We start from the raw sequence: 16,732 nt of genomic DNA on the forward strand, positions 1-16,732 counted from the left end.
TCATTGGGCCCCCATCTGCTTAGGAGGCCCATCCTTGACCCCTGGCCAACCCCTGTGACTCTCCCGTGGGCGCAGGGTCTATCAGGCTCCTAGCAGTCGGCATAGTGGGCTGAATGCTGCGTCTTCCCCACCAAAAGGTATGTCCCCATCCCAGGACCTGTGGGTGCCACATTCTTTGGAATAAGGCTGTGTGGGCAGGTGCGGTTCATTTATGTATTTGTCTTTACAGCGTTGGGGGTAGAACCCAGAGCCTCACTCATGCTGAGCGTGTGTTCTGCCACTGAGCTGCAGGCCGGCCTGGGAAGATGCAGTTTAGTGAAGAATCTTGAGACCGTCCAGGATTAGGCTGGGCCTGAAATCCAATGAAAGAAGCCTTTGTAGGAAACAGAGAGGGAGGAGCACAGAGACACACTGAGGGGAGGGCCGTGTGAAGATGTTGGCAGAGAGGTGTCTGCAGCAGCCACCAGCCATGGGATGCATGCCCCTGTAGAGTTCCCAGGAGGGTAAGTTTCCTGACACTTTGACTTTGCACTTCTGGACTCCAGAACACGAGGCAATAGATTTCCGGTTTCTAAACCACTCGGTTTGTGGTTATTTGTGACGGGAGCCACGGGAATCTGGGATCTCCGGGTCCGTGTTTCCCGGGAGACTGTGAGCTTTCTGAGGCTGCTCCAAGATGGCCATTTGTTACCTAAAGGGTCTCCCAGGTCTGGCCTGAGCTGTTCCTCAACAACTGTGCCCAGTGACTCATCCATGAACCAGGAAGTAGGAGCAGGGTCCCCAAGAAAGAGGGGCTCTCCTTGAGCCAGGAAAAAACCTTGGAATGTGGGTCATGGGGGACTTCCGCAGGCCCCGGGTTGGTGGAGCTGCTTCTGCACATTCCTTAACATGAATGACCAGGGGACAAATGTTGTGAGTGCTCTTGTCAGAGTCACTTTGTCACTTAATTACTCAGTCAAGGAACGCTCTGAGAGTCAGTGATGGACCAGAGTCACTCTGGGCACTGGCGACGCAAAGCTCATTAGGACGAGGTTGGCGACCTCAGGGACACTCTGGAAGGGGCCCTTCTGAGTGGTGCCCTGAGGTTGTCGCTCCTTCCCTCCTGACAGGGAGATGTGCATTTGAATAATCAGAGTTTGAGAACTCTAGGCCTCTCGGGGATGGAATTAGCCAACCATGAAAGCATTTTTAAGATCTGGGGGAGAAAAAATGAGTACAGGAACTTGAAAGCCTAGATCTAAATGGAAAAGAATCTACATGTTTATTGTCCGCATTGTGCTGTTTTGAGATGGAATTTTGGTGCAGTGAGATCTCAAGACACCGATGACCCATCTCAGGGATTTGAAGTCATCGTGTAAAAGGATGCACACCCACACTCCTCCTTCAGCCCCTGCTACATGCAAAGGAAAACAAAAGAAACTCAAAATGCTGGCAGACTCTGAACACACTCAGAGTGAAAACCACAGTTTGCTTGGCTGCCCAACAGGCTCTGCATCATCTGCCTGATCACCTCCCTGCCCTCTCCTCCTCCAACTCTCACACCATTCCCTGTGCTCCAACCTCACTGGGCCCTTGACTGGCTCCGTCAACAACTCAAGCATGTCCCAGCCTCAGGGCCTTTGCACAGGCTATTCCCTGTTCTTGGATGCGCTTCCCTCAGTATCCACACAGCTGCTCCTGACTTCCTTTGTCTACTCAAATGTCACTTTTTTGGCAGGCCATTTGCTGTGCTATTTTAAAATGTACCCAACACTTTCCACCCACTAGTTTTCTATTTCTCCATTATCTAGCACATTTTACATTTTATTTATTTATGCTTATTTTCTTTTTACCCTTACTTACCATCAGCTCCACAGGGATAGGGATTTTATTTTGTGTGTGCTGGGGTGGAACCCAGGGCCTGGCACACGCCAAGCTAGCACTCTACCACTGAGCTGCACCTCAGCCCAAGGACAGAAATTTTTAACTTCTGTGTTCCCAGAATCAAGACCTGGCCAACACACAAGAGGTGCTCAATAAATGCTTATTAAATGGATGAGTGCTAATTAAGTGACTGGCACTGTCATTAGCAATGAGAACAACAAATATTTAAGATAGGTTTTCTGCAAGGTACTTTAGATATATTTGCTATTTTTTGCCCACGGGGGTGGGGGGAATCCATCCCAGGGTCTTGTGCAGGCTAAGAGCCTGCTGTGCGGCTAGGCTACCCCTCGCCTGGGAGCTGCTTTGTCACTGTGCTTCCCTCATGCATCCCCTCACTAGTTGTTACAGCATCCCTAAAAGACCTTGGTTTCTCCCATTTTTGAAAGGAGGCCACTGAGAATCAGATGGTCACTTGCCCAAGGATACACAGCAGCAGAGTGATAAAGCCCGGATCTAAACCCAGGTCGCTGAGCTCTGGAGCCCAGTGCTCTTCTATTGAATGAGTGGGTTGTCAGGAGAGGCCTCGGGAGGGAGCCTGCTAAGTTTAGGGGCTTCCTCAAGCTGGCTGATTTGGCTCTTGGAGCTCAGCAGAGCACTGACCCAAATGACTCGAGACTCACCTTCTTTGGGGTTACAAGCTGTGGGCCAAGAACCCTTCACATCCCCGAGGAATGATGACAAGAACTGGGACACAGTGCTCGCTCTAGCCGGTGCCTCCCTAGTGTGCACATGCCTGTCTGTAGACATGACATTCTACAGACCCAGGAGAGAGGTACTATCTCATGCCCATTTTATAGCTGAAGAAATGAAGGCCAGAGAGGGTAGGTCACTTGCACAAGGTCACCTAGCTAGAAAGTCATCAAGCCGAGGTTCAAACCTGGAAGCAGGAATAATGGCTGCAGAACAATCAGGGGCCACCAAAATGATGGACTGAAACTTCACACGATATGGGTAGAGTTGACAAGATGGCTCCGTTACTGTGTCGTATCACTTGGGGGGCGGGAGGGGGTGTAGGGTACATAGCATTTGAGTTAAAACAAAAAAACTGCATTCCCTGCGGCACCTCAGGAAAGGTACTTGGGAAAGTGGGAACACTGGGGGTGGAGGTGAACGCCGCGGCTGAGGGAGGATTTTACGCCCTGAACCTTTTGCAGTTTTTATTCCTGTGCAGCCACAAAAATCAAACTCAAAAATGAGCAGTTATGCTCATGCTTATGTAAGCACACCCTTGGATTCACACCAAAAAAGTGTCGCACTACTGCCTGCCTGTCCTGGTGAAGTGGGAAAGGGTGGGTCAGAGCTCAGCTCCACCACATGGACATTTCGAGGGTTATACCATTTGTTTTTGAAGTGCCGGGGTGGAACCCGGGGCCCTGTAGGTGCTGTGCAAGCGCTCTGCTGCTGAGCCACACACCCCGCCCCTTACTACAAGGAGTTTCCCATCTCCTACCCTCCTCTCCAGGTCACCAGGCAGCTCAGCCACACTGTTTGTCGAAGTTCCTAGAACTTCAGGAACATTGTGGTCACCTGCAGCACTTCAATATGAAATCCACAGGGACCTGTTTCAGAAAGACAACTCTGGCAGGGGTATGGGGGGAACCCCCCCAACGGAGGCCTGGTCAGTTCTGTAGCAAATGTGGCCCGGGGGTCTGGGCTGGTGAACAGCTTTCAATACTTTTGGCTCCAGTCTCAGGCTCACTTTCTACCTGGGGGAGCCTCTCCTGGTTGCACGAAGCTGTTCTTTGAAGTTACCTGGGTATTATACGTGGTAAAAAACCCTCTAGACCTGCACCATCCAACAGATGCCACTAGCCACAAACACATGGTGGCTGAACCCTTCATTTGTGATTGCAGCACTGCAACTATCTTAACCTTCATGCTGTTCCCACTATTGGAGAATTGCCTTGGGCAGTGCTGAGACTGTGGCTGTTCTTAGCCCCAAGCAGTGTGATTTTTTTTTTTTTAAACACTAAATAGCATCTCCCACCTTGCTCAGTGAGGCAGCAGGGATTAGCATACAAGAGGCCCTGGTTTTATCCTCCACTATTGCCAAAAACAAAGTACCACTTTGTAGCTAAATAGCATTATGTTTTTGTAAGCCTGTATAATTACTTACCTTATAATAAAACCAGTTCCTTAAAAAGTTACAAAGTAAAAGCCTCAGTAGCCAACAAATAGGAGGCAGGAAATGGATCTTCCCAGGGCGGGGTCAGCTCCTGGGAGGCCAGAATTCTAGTTCTGGTTTGGCAGAGCCTGTCAGACAGCCTGCCCTGGCAGAAAGCCTGACAGGGCATTAGAAATGCAGATCACACCTCTCCTTGGCCCCGGTGACCAGGTCACCAGGCAAAGCCAGAGTCCTCCCTGGAAGACAGGAAAGAACATCTAGGAGCCAGCCCCTACCCCAGCTTTGGCCCTAACCTTCACCAAATGAGCAGCATCCACTGTACTTGAGTCTTGCTGTTTGGGTGGGTTAGCATTCCCTAACCCAGCAAGGCAGACTTATCTTTGCCCGGCAGAGGATCCCCTCCTGCCTCCTGCCCACCCCGCCCTCTCCCTGCCTGCCTTTGGAGGGATGCCCAGGCCCCCACCCCATCCCCAGAACCAGCAGAGCCCTCAAACAGAGTCGCAGGACCGCTCCCCTGAGGTTTAGCATCAGTCTTTAATGCTGTCACGCTGCATAATGACAAGTCACACACTTTGGTCTCGTGTCGGCAGTGGCAACTTACAATAAGTCTAAAGGTCTGAGCACCAGACTGATCTCCAGAGAACAGACATTTTTTTTGTTCCAACTTTCCCACTCCCAAGGTTTCTTCTGATTCTTGGCTCTGTACAGAGAGCAGCAGCTGCCGTGGACTATTTTCAATTGAGTGCACACCAACTTTACATGGAATTATAAAAACATATTTACAGACGTTCCACAGTGCTCCTGTAATCAGAAGCAAAGACCCTTTTATCAAAAGGGATTATATCTAGGGCTGTGCAAAATTCAAAGGGATCAGATCCCTTTGAGAAGAGTCCAGAGTCCATTAAACAAAAAAATTACCTGGGCCACTGGTTAAGCCTCAGGTGTGCCAAAGGATTGCTTTATGGACAAAGAAAAGAGTGTGACCCATAAATCAGCACTTTCAGTGTCACCAGAGCCAGAGGTCAGGAGGACCCCCTGCTCCAGCCAGGCCACTAGGACCTGGGGGGAGAGGTGGGTGCGAGACTCACTCCCTGAAAGCTGGCTCCCTTGGTCCTGCTGGAACGAGGTATTGCTGTGGTGCCAGCCAGGCAGTTTTGCAGAACTGATTTAGGTTCTCAATTTGAGATGGTCAAAGAGAAAAGAGAATTCTTCAGGGGACAAGCAAGGTGTAGGAGACAAATACAGAATAAAACACAAACCGATCATACAACACAAACTGAGGAGTGCACAGGGTCTGGTGACCAAGATGGCAGGTTGACACCATCTAACAGCAGGAAGCAAAGGGACTACAGAGGGATCAAGTCCAGCTGTGGGCCTGTCTCTTGCCCCTGGGCAGGGACTGGAGGAGCAGAAGGTGGGCCCATCCCAGGAGGGCTGCAGGAACCAGTAGGGCAGACTGTAATGCCCATCTCTGCTGTGCCCACCACCTGCCGCTCTATCGCTCGAAAAACCACTTAAGTCTAGTGCACGACTTTGAAAGATTGTAATATATTCTCTGGAAAACATTCAGCAGTACGAAAGCCCTCCCTGGGCCCTCCCGCCTCTCTCTGTCCACAACTGGTGAACGGTCCGGAAATCCTTGAGCTGTGGAAAGGTCCCTGGTTAGTCCTTGGGGAACGCAGGTGACTATATTGGAAGAACCTGCTCAAGTACGGTTCTTGACGTCTGGGGAATCCTTTCTGGGAAGATCACTTCAAACTCGATAATGAGGTCCCCGCGTTTCTCCGGCGTTTTGGGGAGGGGGAGGCCTTCTCCAGGAACTTTTCGCCGCATGCCAGGCCTGATGACATCTTTGAATACGACGGGTATGGTCCTGCCGTCCAGAGTGGGGACGTTTACTGTACAGCCACACAAAGCCTTGGAAAACAAATGGACAGCATTAGATAAAGACAGCTTAGGAAGTTCAACTCTTGCCTACAGGTTTTTTGGTGCAGGGTCAGATCCATCAGGCCTCTGCAGCTAAGACCCTGCCCCAAATCTGCCCATATCACCAGCAGGGAAGCTCAAGCTCTGGTCAGTCTTGCTCTGTGCCCCCCAAGTCCGGCATAAACCACATGCTCAGAAACACTTATAGAACAAAAACTGAATGGCTTCAAAAAGCAGCTGCCTCCCTGCACAGGTCCCCACCTAGTCCCTTACCTCTCGAAGGGTAATCCTGGCAGGATAAATGACGTCAGAACCATCTCTCTTAAAGATATTGTGTGGCTTGTCCTTTAAAACAAAGACAATGTCAGCTGGAATGTTGTTGGAGGTCTGGTCTCCTTCCTTGGGGAAGGTGATTTTGGTCCCTTCTTTCCACCCCCTCTTCACTTCAATGGTCAAAATTTTGTCTTCGTTTCGAATGCTCTTTCCATCGGGGTTCAGCCGCTTGTGTGAGATTTTCATCTTCTTGGTACAGCCGCTGTAAATTTCTTCAAGGGAGACCCTCAGGTCGTGGGTGACAGGGGGATCTTGCTTCTTCCGGGTGGGCTCTTGGGGAGGGCGGGAGCGACCAAAGTTCATGTTGGTGAAGCCACCCATGCCCATGGGAAAACTGGAGAATGGGTCATCGATGTCCATGCCTTCCTCTCCGTTCCGCTGCCCAAAAAAGGTATCAAAGGGATTTCTGCCACCAAAGAATTCAGCAAACATGGCATGAGGGTCTCCATGGAATGTGTAGCTGAAAGAGGTACCGTTAGCACCACCGCTGCTACCGCCACTGGGGCCACCGCCCTTTAGGCCTGAAAAGCAAAATCAGAGTCTGTCAGTTGGTTGACCAGGTGCTTCTCTCTAGCTTTCCTTAATGGAGAAAAAAACCAAAAACAAAAACTTGGGAACCCTGGACCAAGAATTCTTTAAAGACTGTCAAGGAAGAATCCTAAGCTTTACCACTTTCAGCAGCAGCAGCAGCAATAAAAAGACCACCCACTCTACTTCACTGTGACATGTCAGTGGCAAAGGGCTTAAGCTCCGAGTTGGCCACCTCCAGGTGCCACTCAGGTCCTTCCACTTATTGACTGACCCATCCTCCCAGTTGTTACAAGGCTTTACAAAAAAAACTCACTAAAAGAAGGGTTAGAAAAAGGGCACGATTCAGAGGAGCATTCAGAGGGGCCTACTCCAAACGCCCGAGGGCTGGAGATGTGCCGAGAGTAGGCATCAATGAAGGTTAGCACACCGACAGTTTTCAAGTTCTCTCTGGCATCAATCGCCATCACCCCGAAACACAACATCAGTTTATTTCTTGGGCTCAAGCCCAGAGGTCAGTCTGAGTCATCGGCGGCCAGCGGACGACAGGGTCGCAGACCGGCCCCAGGCGCGCCGCCGGCTCCCGCACCTGGACAGCCGCCTCGCGGCCCGCCCCGTACGTGCCTGGCGCGGAGCTGGGTCAGCGTCTCGCAGGGATTACCTCACCCGGCCGCAGGGCCCCGCCGCGCCGCCCTCACCCTCCCGGGCTCCCGCGCCCCGGGCCGCTCGGGGACGTGGGCGGCACCCCGAGAGGGGCGGCCCCAGACCTACTAGAAGCTTCTGAGCGAGCGGCGCGTCCAGGACTCCTCCTCCCACCCGGAGGCCGCCAATCCGAGGGCGGAGGCCGCGCGGCCAGAGGGCGGGGGCCACCCGCCCCGGGCCCGCTTAGTCCCCCGGGGGCCGGAGAGCATTCGGCGTGCCTCAGTTTCCCCGCCTGTCAAACGGCGGGGGCGCACCCGCACCGCGCGCGAGCGCACACGCACCTTCCTCCCCGTAGCGGTCGAAGATCTCGCGCTTGCGCGGGTCGCTGAGCACGTCGTAGGCCTCGGCGATCTCCTTGAACTTCTCCTCGGCGCCGGGCTCCTTGTTCTTGTCCGGGTGGTAGCGCAGTGCCTGGCGGCGGTAGGCCCGCTTGATCTCCTCATCCGACGCGCCGCGGGCCAGGCCCAGCGTCTGATAGTAGTCCTTGCCCATGGCCCCCACCTGCGGCCCGCCGCCCAGCTGTCGCCGTCCCCCGGCTCCGCCGCCGCCCCGTCCCGGACTCTATATACCCGTCCGGCGGAAGCTTCCAGAGCCCGCCAGCCCCCTCCAGAACCTTCCGCCCCGCCCCTCGCGCCGCGACGGCCAATCGCCGGTGCTCAGTCCGTGACGCGCGACATCCGGGGCGGGGCCAAGCCGCCAACGGCCGACCGCGCGGGGATACGCCCCTTCCCACTGTGCTTTGGGCAACGCCTCCTAGTGGCGCGCGCACACCGACGGAGTCCCGCCCACCCTCCAGAGAGAGCCAATCGCGATCTTCTTTCCGTATCTCCGATAACAGGGCCCGTCTAGCGTCCAGTCCCTACCAATAGGTTACGAGGCGTTCCTGAACCTCCGGGAAGGGGCGGGGCCTGAGGCGACCCCACTCCTCGAGGCTGCCCCGCCTCTTCGGAAGGTGACAGTCTGACTGCTGCGCTCTCTCACTGCTGGCAGTGGCTCTGGGCACACTACCCGACCTCTCCGCCCAGGTTCTCCTGCTGTAACACGGGCTAAAAGTACCCTCTGGCCTCCTCTCGTGGCTGTAGGGATGCAACCGAGAGCCCCAAGACTGTGCCTTATCCCGTCAAGCGAGTTGAAGACCCGGGACCAAAGCTCACCTCCCTGAGGAGACCTTCACAGTCTGCCCTTCAGGCCTTTCATTTTAAGTCTTCTAAAGAGCTAAATCTGAAATTAGCTTGTTCTTGGCTTTCATGCTAAATGTCACCTTCCTCCAGTCTGGGATTGCCACGAGGCAGGCACTGGCCCCCGTGTTGGGTCTCCAGTACCTGCGGCAGGGTCTGGCACAGTTGCAGCGCACACTTCATAAATACACCTAGTGGTTTTTACACGCGTGCTTCTTTTTCTCTTCCCACTACCTTTATGATCTGGGGATCATCTGTAGGTTACGTAGTGATCTTGTTTGGTTCTGAAAGTCTGGGGTGGCCCTGGTCAAGGACACCACACTGATGATGAGGGAAAAGAGGCTTAGAAGGGGGCACCACTTGAGAAGGACCTACAGGAGTGGTGTAAGCAGTGGTGGTTCCCAAAGGGGAGATGCTCCTGAACGAAAGGGCTGGAAGGTCAAGGCCTCTCTGGAACCAGACAATCCCCTGCTTCTAGCATTCCCTAGCTGCGTGATCTTGGGCTGGTTACTTAGCTGCCACCCTGGGCTCAGCTTCCTCCTCTGTACAGTGGGGATGGAAACTGTACCCACCTCAAGAAGCCTTTGAAGTTTACATGAGTCAATATTTGTAAAGTGCTCAAAACAGGCCTCACACAAAGGAAGCCTTGTCTAAGGGGTGACTGTCTTGTTAGTGGTGGGCTGCTGAGCCACACCCTTTCTGGCAGCTCCATAGTAGAAAGATTCTGGTGACCACTGCCCTTAGCAGGATGGGACTACTGAGAAAGAGGATCATGGCCTTTTCCTGCTGTCCAGCTGGGGAATTCTGGCTCTCCCTACCCACTGAGGAAACAGAATCAGTCAGGACTCTGAACTAGGATGGATGCACACAGGCCCACCGGGACCATGGGGCCAGCTGGGGCTGGGTGCCCAGGAGCCCAGCATAGTAGAGGGGTCCTGGACCAATCTCAAGGGACAGAGGATAATATTTAAAGTTACATTAATAAAAAGCAAGAGAGTCATCATCATGGGGGAAAACCCAGAGTCTGTGGACTTCCTCATCTGATTACTCTAGTATTTCATAGCACAGCTTTAATTTAGAATTACAGAAAGGGCTCTAGATGGGCCTATCTGGTTGTAGTAAAATTTCTTGTAACACTGGAGGGCAACATCTTACTAAAAGGGATATCCTCATATTTGGGGGCAACCTTAGGGCTGGTACTCCCTTCTTCTTGAGTAAGTCCGGATCATATTTGGGAAATTTCAACTGTTAATTCCCAAGCCTGTGGAAATGTATTCAGTGGGTGAGTGTGTATTTATTAGCATGTGCAAGGCCCTGGGTTTGATCCCCAGCACCAAACAACCACCACCACTACTGCCACCACCACTACCAAAACACCAAGCCAACTCAATGACTCTGTTTATGTTTTTTTTTTTTTTTTTAAATACCAGGGATTGAGCCCAGGGGAACTTAACCACTGAGCCATACCAAAGCCCTTTATATTTAATTCTTAAAATATAGAGACAAGGTCCAAGTTGCTGAAAGCCTTGCTAAGTTGCTGAGGCTGGCTTTGAATTTGCAATCCTCCTGCCTCAGGCACCCAAGCCACTGGGATTACAGGCATGTGCCACCGCACTGGCCCTTATGGTGCTTTGACCTGGTAAGAACTGGGTACTTCAGACTGGGAACATGGCCTTTTCAGAAACCTCAACAAATATGGACTGTCAACTCTGAGAAGTTGCGTTAGTGCATCAGCTTGGTTAGGCTCTAGAATCTATTCAATTAAACATGAATCTAGTGTTGCTGTGAAGGTAGTTTTGTAGATGTGGTTAGGTTAACACCTATGATCAGCTGACTGTAAGTATAGGAGATGACCCTTGATGATGTGATTGAGCCGTACTCAGTCAGTCAAGAGGCCTTAAAAGCAAACATCAGGGATCCCCACAGAAGAAGCCAACAGCTTCTTTTCAAGAGTTCCCAGCCTGCTGGCTTGCAGATTTCAAACTTGTTTAGTCAGTCTCTACAGTAATCATGCAAGCTAATTCACTGAAATCAATCTCCTCTCTTTTTTTGCAGTGCTGGGGATGGAACCCAGGGCCTTGTTCATGCTAGGGAAGCACTGAGCTACATCCCTAGCTCCTGAAATAAATTGCCTCTCTGCCCTCCCATGACATTTACTCTGTTTCTTTGGTAAAATTCTGTTGATATTGGAATAAGCAGGTGAGTGTGGTGTGACTTGCCTCAGTTCAAACCCTATACCCACTACTTACTTATTCACTGTGTGATATTACACAATTGCTTGATCCCTGGTACGTCTATACTCTAAGAGTAGACTTTAGTTGGACATGGTGTCACATACCTGTAATCCCAGAAATTTGTGAGGCTGAGGCAGGAGAATCGCTAGTTCAAAGCCAGCCTTATGGTGAGGTGCTAAGCAAATCAGTGAGACCCTGTCTCTAAATAAAATACAAAATAGGGCTGGGAATGTGGTTCAGTGGTCAAGTGACCCTGAGTTCAATCCCTGGTACGCCCCCTCTCCCCCCAAAAAAAGAATAGCTAACACTGGGCTGTGGTTGTGGCTTAGTGTTAGAGCGCTTGCCTGGCACAATTGAGGCACTGGGTTGGATCCATAGCACCACATAAAAATAAATAATATAGGTATTATATCTATCTACAATTTAAAACTATTTTAAAAAAGAATAGCTAACATTGACATGGCAAAGCTTATTCTAAGTGCTCAACATATATTAACTCTTTTTAATTTTCTTTTTCCGTGGTGCTGGGAATGGCACCCAGGCCTTGTGTATCCTAGGCAAGTGCTCTACCACTGAGCTACACCCCCAGCTCCTATTCTTTCTTTCTCTCTCTCTCTCTCTCTTTTTTTTTTGGTACCTGGGATTGAACTCAGGGCTGCTCGACCATTGAGCCACAACCCTAGCCCTATTTTGTATTTTATTTGGAGACAGGGTCTCACTGAGTTACTTAGCACCTCAATTTTGCTGAGGCTGGCTTTGAACCCACGATCTTCCTATCTCAGCTTCCTGTGCTGCTGGGATCACAGGCCTGTGCCACTGTGCCTGGCTACCCCCAGCTCCTATTAACTCATTTAATCATCACAACAACCCAAAGAGGTTGGACTGTCATTACACGTATTTTACAGTCAGGGAAACTGAGGCTCTAAGAAGTCATGTGACTTGCTCAAGGTCACCCAATGAGTAAAATGCTGAAGTGTTTAGCACACTGAGCGTTTATGGTAAACACTCAGCCTGTTCATAATGTGACATAAATGATTATGAAGCCTTAATTTAAAAAATACCCTTCTTCAACTCTACCAGTCCATCAAAAAAATCTTCAAAAGCATAATGGCCACCTGAGCCAGCAATTCCACTCCTAGTGGGATACCCTTATGCGATGAAAAGAACTGCCCAGGAAACAAATAGGGCTACATGAGAAATTCCCGACAAACTTAAATGTCCTTCCATGGGTGAATGGATAAACAAACTGATCCATCTATACAATGGAATATTATTCAGACATAAAAAGGAGTGAACTATGGGCACAGCAAACAATACAGATGCACTTCAAATGCATTATGTTAGTGAAAGAAGCCAGACTCAAAAGGCTGTGTGATTCCATTTTCTGTGACCTTCTGGAAAAGACAAAAGTATTGGAACAGAAAGCAGATTAGTTGTTGCCAGGGGTTGGCAAATGGAGCAGGAGAATTTTTTATGATGGAAATGTTCTATATCTTGATTGTGGGGGACGTTACATAACTGTATATGTTCAGAACTGTACACTAAAAGGGAGGATTTTACTGCGTGTAAATTATAGCTCAATAAAATACAACAAAAAAAGAAAGAAAAGAAAAATAAAAAACCCCAAACATGCCAGGTAAGATAGGATAGAGCTTGGGAACCTCATCTGGGGTTCCTGACACAGCGGAAAGTTGCTAACCAGTCCTGGCCTGCCCTGGCTGGCCTCGCCTTCCTTCACAGGCTCAGAACCAGCAGGGGCACACACCCCAAAACAAGCCAAGTCAGGTTCTGGGAAAATCCACATCCTACCTTACCTGCATGCGGGAAATACAGAAAGAGCTTGTGAAACAGACATCACCAAACACATTAGATCCTGGCCATCGGAATGACCCTGGGTTCCCCAAACCTGAGGCTCTGATCAGCCTTCCATGCTAGAGCTTAAGACCTCTCTGCAGTTTCCCTCTTGAAAATCTTTAAGTAGGAATTTTGCTACAACTGGCTAAGCCTACACTAAACAGGTCCTTCACCAGTTACCATCAGGAATGCATCAGCCACTGTGCTAGGGATGTGAAGACACAATTAGAGTCTAACTGTCCCTATGGTCAGGGCCACAGGACAGTGTCATCAGGGGTTTGAACAAAGTGGCCAGTCCTCTTTTCTGAGGGTGAATTGGATTTCTGCTGACAGATTGGTTACTGGAATCCAGATGAGGCAAACAAGGGGTTCCTCATGCTTGCAACACTCATCAAAAACAGGGCAAGCGTGGCATGGTGGGGGTGCTGAAGCCTCAGCTACTAAGCGGCTGAGCAGGAGGATTACTTGAGCACAGGAGTTCCAGGGGCAGCCTGAGCAACATCTCAAAACCCAAAAAAGAGGGGGCACTGGGGCTGCAGCTCAGAGGGAGACTATGTCTTTAGACTGTAGAAGGCCCTGGGTTTGTTGCCCAGAACCACATACAGCCCCCACCCCAACCAAAACCAAACAACAACAACAAAAAAATTCTATTTCTCAAGGCTGCTTCTGCCCTTCTATGATATGAGCTTCTTGGGGGTGATGAGGGGGTGGAAATTATTTGTATGCCTAGCTGGCGCCCAGCATGTAGGTGGCACAACAAAGATTTGTTGCCTGCTGAGTAAGTGTGGGGTTCATAAAAGCAGTCACCAAAGGGAATTTCCAGAACATTCTGAGTTCATGGGACTAGGTGTGAGATTTCCACAAAATGACATCTGTTTGAACACCATAATGCTTTGCCTAACTGGAACCCAGATATACAGACTAACCTACTCAGATCACATCAGAGAAGCAGGGAATTGGCAGAAAAGGGAAGTGGCAAAATGTGGCTAGATTTTAGGGGTTTTGATCCTGCCTCCTTGGCCTTCCACAGTTAAAGCCTTGATAACTCAACTTGGTAGGTTATATCTGGTAACCTTTGAGTAAATTACCCCCTCCCTGTCCCCAGAAGGGCTGAGAGGCTTTCAGGTCGGGACACAAAGGGCCTCAATACTGTGGATCCTACCACTGCCAACAGGGGGAAAAAAAAAAAAGATCTTTGCTTTTGAAAGCACAATTATAAAACAATTTTGTGTTTTTGGAGCCAGATTTAAAATTAGGTAGTCAGTGTAGTTAGGTAAATCGGGTATAATATGGAGTGAAATCTAAAATGGAGGCCATGCTGAGAATGATTCCGGGAAACGCAGGACAACTCATGGAGTGTTAACGAAGTCCCGAAAAGGCCCTAGGCCCAAAGTCCATCCCAGAGGAATGTTAATGGAGCCCAGGAAACAGCCCCCAACAGATTTGGAGATAGCCCATCCCAGAGAAGTGTTAATGAAGTCCTTCCTGCCCAGATGACTTCTTTGGCTCACCTGTGTCCCACCCCTTCCCACCTACATTCCATCACTGAAAGAACTATAAAAAGGGGAGACAGCGTACTTCCACGGATTCCACCTCTTGGGTCCCCTTCTTCCTCCGGGAGAAGTCTTTTCTGCTGTCCTTTAATAAACTTCTAATCTCTACTCTGACCTTGCCTTGGCGTGCTTCTCTGGTATTATTCTTCAACATTGGGGAAGCAAGGACTCGTCACCGGTCAACAGCGGTAACATTTTCACCTGTTTTTGACCAGCTAACCCCAGTGAAAAAGTGATGAGTTTTTGAAGACCACAGCACTGGTTTCCTTTGCTCTGGAGAAGAGAATCCCCAAAGGCTATAGTTTCACAAGTTTCCAGAATGGAATGTGGATGACTAAATTCCAAGCACTGACTCACCCTGGTCCCAACCCCTTCCCCTGTGAATCAGAGATCTACCTGTAAGGACTCCTGTTGTTCCCCTGATGCCAGGCCTGAGTTCTGAAGGGTTGGTTCAACAGTGGATGAAGGCTCAAGGGTAGGATCTGGAGACAGGAGTAAGGAGGAGAAAAAGTGAATCGAGACAAGTCCTGTTTGCTCCTCAGCCTGTCTTGAAGGTTTCAGTGTGTGCATGAGTCCCGTTGTGTTGGTACTCAATCTCCCTGGTAGCTCCTGACAGCATGATCAAGGGAACAAAAGCATGCCATTGGCCCCAGACTAGCAACGCCAGTAGAAAGACTATGAGAAGACCAAACACTAGCTGGTATTTAAAATGCTTGAATAGGAGGATGGGGGTGTTCGGCGGTAGTACTTGCCTAGTATGCTCAAGGCCCTGGATTCAATCCAGCACCACAAGATTAAGGGGAAAAAAAGTTAGAATAGGCACATCATTAAAGTAAAAAGAAGTAAGAAAAAAATTAAAGAATTGGGTGCAATGGCTTATGCTGTAATTTCAGTGACTAGAGAAGCTGAGGCAGGAGGATTGCAAATTTGAGGATGGGCAGTTTAGCAAGACTCTGGCTCAAAAATAGAACAATAAAAAGGCTGGAGATGAGGTCAGGGGTAATGTGTCCCTGGGTTCAGTTCTCAGTTGGGAAGGGGACGCTAGTTTTAAAAAAGTAAAAAGAAACAAGGGGCCTGGCATGGTGGTGGACACCTGTAATCCCAGCAGTTTGGGAAGCTGAGGCAGGAGGATCATAAGTTCAAATCCAGTCTCAGCAACTTTATCACAACTTAAGGAGGCCCTAAGTAACTCAGTGAGACCCTGTTTCTAAATAAAATACAAAAACAGCCAAGGATGTGGGTCAGTGGTTCAGCACCCCTGGATTCACTCCCCAGTACCAAAAAAAAAAAAAAAGGAATTTAATTTTAATCCATTAAGTCCCAAGTTTTCAATTTTACATAGGACAATGGGACATCATGGGTTACTCATTTATTTTAATCCAGTGCAGCAAAAATAATATCACTTCAACCTGTAATCATCATAAAATGTTATGACTTAGTGATGGAAACATTCATAGTTTATTGCTACAGTGGAAATATTTGCATTTTCTCAATTATTTTATTTATTTAATTAATCATTTTTTAAAAAATATTTATTTTTTTAGTTGTACACAATACCTTTATTTTGTTTATTTATTTTTATGTAGCGCTGAGGACCGAACCCAGGGCCTTTTGCACGTGCTAGGCGAGTGCTCTACCGCTGAGCCCCAGCCCCAGCCCCTCATTTATTTTACAGTTAAATATTTTTTACTTGCCCTTTGCCTTCAGTTTAATTTCTTTCAGGATTTTTTCAGATGTATTTAAATAATGGTAGGGTAGTCATTCAAGATGGAAATAAAAACCATCTTTTCATTAAACAAAACAGCCATTATGAAACATTTTCTCTACATTCACCCTGTCATCCTGTTTGAGATCTGTATTCTAACATTAACGGCACAGTTTGGGAGCTCAGAAGCCAACGTGACCAGTAGTAACCACACTGGACAACTGCGCAGGTAGGGACAAACGACCGAGCAAGGTGGGACGGGGGCTGTTACTGAAAAGGGCAATGAACACAACCCCGAAACGGGGCTGGGGTTCAAGTTGCAGGTTGGGGGACTCGAGGTAGATTTAAGCCCCTCCATTTCTCCTTTCCTTCCCTCCCACTCAGGACAGATGGAATCCCCTCACCACGGCGGCCGTGCCACCCCGGCTCTCCTGCCCGCGCCCTCACTCCCCCAGGCCTCTCCAGAAGCGCCCCAGTACCCCAGGGCCGCCCACCTTGGAATTCACCTAGCTGCGCCGTCCGCCATGTGGACGCTGCCCTCCCTGTCACTCAACTTCTCCCGCCCCCAGCCTCGCCGTAACCGTCGCTTCGCTCGGTTTCCACAGCTACGCCACTAAGGGGCGGGTCAAGGGCGCGCGCGGCGCCGTCACTCTCTTTTGATTGGTGGGTGG

General features: G+C 49.7%; 1 protein-coding gene across 3 annotated transcripts; it reads right to left on the minus strand.

Annotated features, from left to right (window-relative positions):
• Nucleotides 1-4,563: 4,563 nt before the first annotated feature.
• Nucleotides 4,564-16,689, minus strand: Dnajb1 (DnaJ heat shock protein family (Hsp40) member B1). Of its 3 annotated transcripts, XM_040290361.2 has the most exons (5): nucleotides 16,556-16,573; nucleotides 14,753-14,838; nucleotides 7,819-7,948; nucleotides 6,248-6,828; nucleotides 4,564-5,965 (listed from the first exon to the last, which is right to left on the minus strand). In XM_040290361.2, exons 4-5 carry the CDS (start codon nucleotides 6,737-6,739, stop codon nucleotides 5,735-5,737), a joined length of 723 nt encoding a protein of 240 aa, XP_040146295.1. In that variant the 5' UTR covers nucleotides 6,740-6,828; nucleotides 7,819-7,948; nucleotides 14,753-14,838; nucleotides 16,556-16,573; the 3' UTR covers nucleotides 4,564-5,734. The 3 variants fall into 3 exon arrangements, with proteins under 3 accessions (XP_040146295.1, XP_021589595.1, XP_005336314.1); XM_021733920.3 differs by lacking the exon at nucleotides 7,819-7,948 and having other exon boundaries at nucleotides 16,556-16,689; XM_005336257.5 differs by lacking the exons at nucleotides 14,753-14,838; nucleotides 16,556-16,573 and having other exon boundaries at nucleotides 7,819-10,104.
• Between the last annotated feature and the right edge of the window lie 43 nt (nucleotides 16,690-16,732).

Source organism: Ictidomys tridecemlineatus, chromosome 2 (assembly GCF_052094955.1).
Source record: "Ictidomys tridecemlineatus isolate mIctTri1 chromosome 2, mIctTri1.hap1, whole genome shotgun sequence".
Classification (NCBI taxonomy): Eukaryota; Metazoa; Chordata; class Mammalia; order Rodentia; family Sciuridae; genus Ictidomys; species Ictidomys tridecemlineatus.